The sequence below is a fragment of the Cyprinodon tularosa genome, unplaced genomic scaffold (assembly GCF_016077235.1).
Source record: "Cyprinodon tularosa strain WSP-4 unplaced genomic scaffold, ASM1607723v1 ctg236, whole genome shotgun sequence".
Taxonomy (NCBI): Eukaryota; Metazoa; Chordata; class Actinopteri; order Cyprinodontiformes; family Cyprinodontidae; genus Cyprinodon; species Cyprinodon tularosa.
In genome coordinates this window covers 40,574-49,591 of record NW_024038883.1, presented here as the reverse complement: position 1 = coordinate 49,591, position 9,018 = coordinate 40,574, and the positions used below count along the sequence as shown (strand labels likewise).

General features: G+C 49.2%; 1 protein-coding gene across 1 annotated transcript; it reads right to left on the bottom strand.

The window, feature by feature from the left end:
- Nucleotides 1-2,368: 2,368 nt before the first annotated feature.
- Nucleotides 2,369-8,780, bottom strand: dnajc25 (DnaJ (Hsp40) homolog, subfamily C, member 25). The gene is given in 6 exon segments (XM_038287179.1): nucleotides 2,369-2,847; nucleotides 2,849-2,917; nucleotides 5,011-5,110; nucleotides 5,185-5,555; nucleotides 7,867-8,019; nucleotides 8,469-8,780. Coding segments are annotated over 6 exon segments (1,059 nt in total). The 3' UTR covers nucleotides 2,369-2,793.
- Between the last annotated feature and the right edge of the window lie 238 nt (nucleotides 8,781-9,018).

The window sequence follows — 9,018 nt, the reverse complement described above, 5'->3', positions numbered from 1 at the left end:
CAGCAGACCACTACAGGTCGCAGCAGGTCGCAGCACACCACTGCAGGTCGCAGCAGACCACTACAGGTCGCAGCAGACCACTACAGGTCGCAGCAGACCACTACAGGTCGCAGCAGGTCGCAGCACACCACTGCAGGTCGCAGCATACCACTGCAGGTCGCAGCAGACCACTACAGGTCGCAGGAGGCAGCAGCATACCACTGCAGATCGCAGCAAACCACTGCAGGTCGCAGCAAACCACTGCAGGTCGCAGCTAACCACTGCAGGTCGCAGCTAACCACTGCAGGTCACAGGAGGCAGCAGCACAACACTGCAGGTCGCAGCAAACCACTGCAGGTCGCAGGAGGCAGCAGCACAACACTGCAGGTCGCAGCTAACCACGCAGGTCGCAGCAAACCACTGCAGGTCGCAGCTAACCACTGCAGGCCGCAGCTAACCACTGCAGACCGCAGCTAACCACTGCAGGCCGCAGCTAACCACTGCAGGTCGCAGGAGGCAGCAGCACAACACTGCAGGTCGCAGCAAACCACTGCAGGCCGCAGCAAACCACTGCAGGCCGCAGCTAACCACTGCAGGCCGCAGCTAACCACTGCAGGCCGCAGCTAACCACTGCAGGCCGCAGCTAACCACTGCAGGCCGCAGCAAACCACTGCAGGCCGCAGCAAACCACTGCAGGTCGCAGCTAACCACGCAGGTCGCAGCTAACCACTGCAGGCCGCAGCTAACCACTGCAGAACGCAGCTAACCACTGCAGGCCGCAGCTAACCACTGCAGGTCGCAGGAGGCAGCAGCACAACACTGCAGATCGCAGCAAACCGCTGCAGGTCGCAGCAAACCACTGCAGGCCGCAGCAAACCATTGCAGGCCGCAGCAAACCACTGCAGGCCACAGCTAACCACTGCAGGCCACAGCTAACCACTGCAGGTCGCAGCATACCACTGCAGGCCGCAGCTAACCACTGCAGGTCGCAGCATACCACTGCAGGTCGCAGCATACCACTGCAGATCGCAGCATACCACTGCAGATCGCAGCAAACCACTGCAGGCCGCAGCTAACCACTGCAGGTCGCAGCATACCACTGCAGGTCGCAGCAAACCACTGCAGGCCGCAGCTAACCACTGCAGGCCGCAGCTAACCACTGCAGGCCGCAGCTAACCACTGCAGGCCGCAGCTAACCACTGCAGGTCGCATGAGGCCGCAGCATACCACTGCAGATCGCAGCAAACCACTGCAGGTCGCAGAAGGCAGCAGCACAACACTGCAGGTCGCATGAGGCCGCAGCACACCACTGCAGATCGCAGCAAACCGCTGCAGGTCGCAGCAAACCGCTGCAGGTTGCAGCAAACCACTGCAGGCCGCAGCTAACCACTGCAGGCCGCAGCTAACCACTGCAGGTCGCAGCATACCACTGCAGATCGCAGCAAACCACTGCAGGTCGCAGAAGGCAGCAGCACACCACTGCAGGTTGCAGCTAACCACTGCAGGTTGCAGCTAACCACTGCAGGTCGCAGCTAACCACTGCAGGTCGCAGCAAACCACTGCAGGTTGCAGCAAACCACTGCAGGTTGCAGCTAACCACTGCAGGTCGCAGCAAACCACTGCAGGTCGCAGCATACCACTGCAGATCGCAGCAAACCACTGCAGGTCGCAGAAGGCAGCAGCAAACCACTGCAGGTTGCAGCTAACCACTGCAGGTCGCAGCTAACCACTGCAGGTTGCAGCAAACCACTGCAGGCCGCAGCTAACCACTGCAGGCCGCAGCTAACCACTGCAGGTCGCAGCATACCACTGCAGATCGCAGCAAACCACTGCAGGTCGCAGAAGGCAGCAGCAAACCACTGCAGGTTGCAGCTAACCACTGCAGGTTGCAGCTAACCACTGCAGGTCGCAGCTAACCACTGCAGGTCGCAGCAAACCACTGCAGGTTGCAGCAAACCACTGCAGGCCGCAGCTAACCACTGCAGGTCGCAGCAAACCACTGCAGGTTGCAGCAAACCACTGCAGGCCGCAGCTAACCACTGCAGGTCGCAGCTAACCACTGCAGGTCGCAGGAGGCCGCAGCTAACCACTGCAGGCCGCAGCTAACCACTGCAGGTCGCAGCAAACCACTGCAGGTCGCAGCAAACCACTGCAGGCCGCAGTAGACCAACTGGGTTTGCTAACTTGAGTCGTTTATCTTTCTGTCTGACATCTTTTTCTGTGTGGAAAGGGGTCTGCTGCCTTCTTTCTGCTATAATTCACCTGTTGCATAGCTTTGTATCCATCTGGGCAGATCTGAACTGTGAGTTTAATCAACATCAAATCAAACCAGTGACATGTCGTCGTCACTGGAGGTCACGGTGTGGTGCTGCAGGAAACGACACGTTCATCTTGTTTGTATTGTTTCTTTAGACGCTGCAGGCACGTCATCAAAAACAATCTTTTATTCAAAAAATTTGAGGTAAAATTGAAAAAATTACCATCAATTCAACATATTTCTGAGCAGCGCAGGTTTGGTTGCTGCCTTTTTAAAGGACACTTTTATTTCAGGTACAAAACCTGAAACTTAGAAATAGATCGATCTGAATCTGAGACGCAGACTGGATTCTGATCTTCCTGTTTTTTGTTGTTGGCGGTTTTACAGAAACTGTTTGCAGTTTATTTGAGCAGTCAGTCCATCCGAGTCCCCGTCTTTATGAAAATATCTCTAATTACTGAAAACGAGCGGCTGGGTCGGTCCGCCCAGCACAGCAAGCGCGGCCCGTCTGAGCGGCGCTGAGGCAGATGTGTTGGTTCTGGACGGGTTGCAGAACATCAGTCGTCGATGAACGTCAGGCGGCCCGGTCCCTCGTTCCTCATCCAGCGGCGGGTACCTCTTCATCTTCGGGTCGGTCGCCAGTTTTGCCTTCATCTCTTCTTCTCTCTCCTTCCTGTAAACCTGAAAGACGAACCAGGAGAGTTTCAGCTGAGTGACTGAAAGTGGGGACAGAGCTAGACTTTCTAGAAGCGCCACAGAAACTGACTGAAACACCTTGGAACTGATCTGGGCTGCAGAACCACATCTTCTGAGTTATTTGACTTTTAAAGGTTTTTAAACGATCAAAATAATTATAAATCCTACTTAAAAATTAGAAAAACATATTTCTTTTTGGAAAGACATCCATCTTGCAGAGTTTAGGGCCCTGTTGCCGATTTATCCAGCGTCTGCCTGACATCCCAGAGTCTCCTAAAACTCTGGCAAACGCAGAAATTTTCTATGTATTTTTTCTATTTTGGGCGTATGCATAGAGCATTCATAACGAGTCCAAAACTTATGTTGAACGACAGCCTAACTGATGCATAAGGCACGGCAGCGTAATGAGAAACCAGTTAAAGCTGCTCCCCTCAGGAGCAGCGGTGTTTATGACCCATGTGGTCATAATAATGTTGTTCTTGCTGCAGATGTTAATGAATAAACATTCTCATTAGTGAGCGGACCTCTACCAGCGCTCCAGGTCAGGCCTCCTCGCCTCTGCTTCCTCTCTTTCTGCCTAATCTTCTTCCTTCTAAGAAGTGTGATGTCAGCTTTGACATTAGCTGCATCTTACAGACACTTCAACAAACACCTGCATGAAATAAGACGGATTACTTTCCCCTCGTTCAATAATGATGTTCTGATACTGTCTAGCATCTCTGCACATTTACAGAGGAAATTACAATTACAAGCTTTGGATATTAATAACTAAAAAAAACTGAATTATGTTTAATCAGAACAAAAGATGAGTTCATGTTGAAAACAACAAACTCCATTAGAAACCAGCTATGCCTACAGTCTGTATTCAGGGGTGGATTTCTATTAGGGATGGAACGGTTTCTGAAAACCGTCCGAATCGTTCGGTTCGACTGTCTCGGTTCGGTTCGCGTGTGTTGCGTTCGGTTCATGCGCTGCTCCTTTTTCTCATAGGCGAAGCGTTTACACTCCAGAGCAGAAGGTGGCGGTACTGCGACCAAAGCCAACCACCAGTAGTAAACAAGAAGAAGAAGAAGCGAAGCAGCTTAGCCGGGTGTAACAGAAAAAAATCAGTTGTTGTGGAGAATTGTGTGGGTATGGCGAGTGGGAAAGAACAGGAGTTGGAAGACGCGCCAGCAGCACTTTATAGGTCTGCTGTATGGGACCACTTTGCATTTAGAGTGACCTACGATGACGGCGGGAAGAAAGCTGTGGATAAAAGTGCAACAGTGTGCAAGCATTGTGCAACACGTTTTGTTTATGCTAACAGCAACACGACCAACATGTCAGGCCAACCCCGAAATCCCTCATACTCCGTCAGCGCTCCGCCCCGCTGCGCTGCAGACCGGCTGCTCAAAGCAAAGCCTACAGCCTCCACTGTGGCTCCCGTCGCTCCGCTCTGAGTTCCTTGGAGATGGTAGAGGGCATGCGCCAGATGATTAAATTTAAAGCAGCAAAACATGCGGAAAATTATCCAGGGTTTCCGCGGATCTTTAAAAATAATAACAATTCATTAATTTGTTTGGATTTTTTCATACATTTTTATGGGATTTCGGTGTAACAATCAACATATACCGAACCGAACACCGTGACCAGAAACCGTGAACCGAACCGTGGATTTTGTGAACCGTTCCACCCCTAGTATCCAGGGGTGGATTTCTATCTCCTTGAAGAAGGAGTGAACTGAGCCTGGTTCTGCTGGAGGTTTCTTCCTGTTCAAAGGGAGTTTTTCCTCTCCACTGTCGCTACAAGCATGCTTAGTGTGAGGGATTGCTGAAGAGTCAATGAGTCGATGCAATCAGCTGGTTTTCCTTAAATAGAAAACTTTGAATCAATCTGACTGGATGATCTGGTGAACTGGAAAGTGACCTGAGATGACATGATGTGGATTGGAGCTGTAGAAATAAACTGAATAGAATTGAAACAGTTCTAGAGTCTAATGGACTCTTTGTCAGTAATTATTTTTAAAAGAACATTTTCTGCTAAGAACATTTTAAGCAATAAGGTCAGTAAGGAGTCAGAACCAGAAGGAGCGTCTTTACCTCGAAGTTCTCTTTGATCCAGAGCCGTTTCTCCAGGAACGTCTGTTTGGCGTTTTCCTCCAGTCCGTCAAACTGAGCCTCCGACATCTTCATGTTCTTCCTGATGAATTCACAGCACAGAGTCAGAGGCGGACAGCACCTAGCGGCCCCCGCCGGCCCCATCCCCCCACTGACCTGATGAGGTAGAGCTTCTCCTCCTCTCCGTACTCCTCCCTGCAGACGGTGAAGCGGTACACCCAGCTGACGTACCACGCCACGTAGCGGCTCAGGTAGTACGGAAACAGCACCATCTGGCACAGCAGGATGTCCGTCAGCCTCGGCTTCTGGTAGCCGCCCTTGATGTCGATCTTGTTCTTGATGATGTCGCGGATCACCTCCTCCTCCTGCTCCCGGATCTCCTCCTTGGAGCGTCGGTTCTTGCCCTTCTCCTTGGTGCGGCTGAGGAGGCCCTGCTGTTTGGCGATCTCTGTAGCCTGGATGCGGTACTTGGGGACGGTTACCAGGTAGTTGATGGCCTTGTTGTAGCTGCTGCACCAGCTGACGTACTAGAGAACAAACAGAACGTATCGGTTCAGTTTTCTGAATTGCTGCTGGTTCTACCTTAGAAGATACTACGGTAAACTGTTAAAGTTCTGACCTTCAGTTCTCCAGGCTGGACCGATTCCCTGGAGGTTTTTTCCCCCCTTTTAGTTCAGAACCAGACTAATCTTGTTCATCCATGTGGATCAAAAGCTCCTCCCAGCAGCCTGACAGTAAAGGAGCGTTCCCATCCAACCGAATCGTCTCATTTCCATGTCATCTCTGTGTAGAAGCATGTTCAGGAGCGACTAAGGTCTGGTTATTACTCGACACTTTACAGTCGTAGGGAAGCGGCCGTTCCAATCGTTGCATTTCCGAATTCTCCCAGTGGAGCCTGACTTTACACGAGTGAATAAAGTGAATCTGATTGGTCGATTATCAAGGGGATTGTTGTGGCGGAAGGTTTGCAAGCAAGTTTGGTTGTGTCCGGTTTGTAGGAAGCATCTTGCTAACCAGTTAGCAATTTAGCAGTAGCAGGTTCCCAATGGGAAATTCCATTGGGACCAAGTAGCACTAAATTGGTGACTTAGAAACGACGCTGTCAAGGAACGCTATGGACAGCGGAAACATGCAAGAGGAGGAGTGACCCAGTCGACCATAGAATCTTTAAACCCAGCGGCCTAAACTTAGCTTTAACTGACGGGTTTGGGTCAGAAGCAGGAGCTGTTAATCCCACCGATAATGATGGAATTAGGAGATTATTCTGAACCAAAGCATCTTTCTCTTAACCTGACTCCGCCAGATGGATTTGCTCCGCATATCCATCTGGAAACCTTCCGTTGAAGTAATTTTGGGAAGGGGCGAAAATACTGGTTAGCTGATTGGCCTATGTTGGTGATAGACGGGCCAAATAAACCAATCAGATCAACGAAGCATATGACGCACTAACAGAGCGACGACGAAGAGGAGCCAATTGATAGATCAAACTCTTGCTGAAACCAGTGGGGAGAAGAGCAAAAACATCTTTTCCTCTGAGAAAAGCCTCCAGAGCAGTGTTTTGCTCTTCTTTCAGTGAAGAAATACTCTGTAATTCCCATAAAACTTGCTCGATAGCCACGCTAAGGCTAGTTTCATCGGCTGAAGCCGCCATGTTCTTTAGACTGAACTGTTGCGCTTCTCGTTGCGTCACACCTCAACCCGCCTCAAAGCCAACGCTGATTGGACGTTCGTTTGGTGAACGGCTCCAAATTTTCTTTAACGGAGAGTCTCCAGACTGATTAGCGAGTGAAACCTTGAAAGCTCGCGAGATCAGGATGGTCTCACGAGGCTAACTTTCTCTAACCTTTACCTCAGGGTTCATGAACTCAACTCACCCTGTAGGAGCATTCACAGACTGAAATAAAGGGTAGGAGTTTTCTGTTTTTATGAGAATGATCAGCAGGATGGTAATGAAAAAAAAAAAAAAAAATCTGTTTTTTAGAACCTGCAGAGGATCAGGGTCGTCTACAAGAACTGGACAGGGAGCCGATGTCAAGAGAAACCTTCAGGACATCCTGAAGAGCATCTAGACCAGAGGGAATCTAAAGCCCTGCTGAGTGAACCGGAACTGAACGCTGAGATCTAGGGATGCAGGATATTGGGATTTTGGCCGATATCCGATATGCCGATATTTTAAAACTCATGTAGCCGATAACCGATATCGATACCGATGTTAAAGCTGGACAAAAATAAGTAGTCATTGAAAATAGCAGTTTTGTTATCCATTTCTGACACTTTGAAAAATAATATACTCAAATATATTTTCATATGCTGATATCAAAGAGGTTTTTAAAAACGCGGTATCGATCTATTTTACTTTCAAAATCTCGTGAAATTTCATCGTTCTGTTACAAACTCTCGTGATATTTTGCAAATGCTTGTGAGATTTTGTTAGTAAAATAGATCGATACTGCGTCAATATATCAACATATAAAAATATGGCAACATTTGGTGAATTTTCGGGGGATTTCGTAGCATAACGATGACATATAGCAATATTTCATTAGTAAAAGAGATTGATATGGTGTTTTTAAATGGCAATATATCAGCATATGAAGATATTGGGATATTTTAATGGATCAATATTTTTTCCCTCGTCTTTAGAAGTTTTTAAGTCTGTAAAAAAGAAGTTTTTGAGGAAGAAGAAGTAGTATTTTTATTTTTTTTGACTTTAGAAACTCAGAAGCTGATCAAATATCGGGTTAAATATCGGTGGGGTGGCCGATGTCCGATATTCAGTTTTCAGGCCGATACCGATAGGGGGCCGATTATATCGTGCATCCCTACTGAGATCCTAACCTGGACGGCAGAGATGGCGCAGATGGTGACGAGGATGACGATCCTGACGTCCACTTTGGGGGCGAGCCGTCTGCGGTAGTAGGCGTAGTAGTGCTGGTAGTACTCCTCAGGATTATCCAGCATGTAGTCGTAGTCACGCCGCGTTTCCTCATCCTGTGGAGACGCCAAACAGAGATGATGTAAACAAGGAGGCGATGAAGAGGAAAACATTGTGTTTAATTGTAAAGGAAAAGTCGCTCATATTCAGAATCCAAACTTCTGAAAGTTCTTTAAATCTGAAATGATTCCATCCTGTTCAATAAATGATCAGTGTTTTGGACTGTGGGAGGAAGCTGGAGTACCCGGAGAGAACCCACGCATGCACAGGGAGAACATGCAAACTCCATGCAGAAAGACCTTCTTGCTGCAAGTCAGCAGAGCTGTCCACTGCCCACTGAGCATCTATTGTGAGATCAATAAAGTTCTATTTCTGATTTTTATCGAAGCAACATTGAGGTTATTGAATGTTGCTTCTATAACCTGAAGCAACATTCATCCTACAGACAGACAGACAGACAGAACACCACTGCTGGTTCTGGACCGGGCAGGGTTCGGTTCCGGACCTTTAACGTCTCATAAGCCGTTGCGATCAGCAGGAACTTCGTGTGAGCGCTCTCCTCATCTCCGGGATCTTCGGGTCGGTATCGGTCCGGGTGGTACCGGCGGGCCAGCTGTCTGTAAGCCCGGGCGATCTCCGCCTTAGAGGCCTCCCTGTTGACTCCCAGCACATCGTAGCAGACCTCCGTCCCGCAGTAAAGCCCCTCCAGCAGCGCCGTGGCGGCGGGCAGCGAGGACGCGGACAGCAGGAGCACCGCGAGCCGCCAGAGGCAGCTCCAGCCGCCGCCGCCGCGGCTCCGCTCCCTGAACACATCCATTCCTGCCCGCTGCTGCTGCTGCTGCTGCTCCGACACGCAGCTCCAGGGGCCGTCGCACACTGCTTACGTCACATCCCTGCCGAAACAGGAAGTGTACGCCGATAATATTATTATTATTATTATTATTATGTATTTATGTTATTCTCCTCCTGGATTCTTATTGTTTTACTTTAATTTTTGTATTTTTATATGTATGTTTAGTAACTTGTAACTAGTAACTTTAGTAACTAGTAACTTG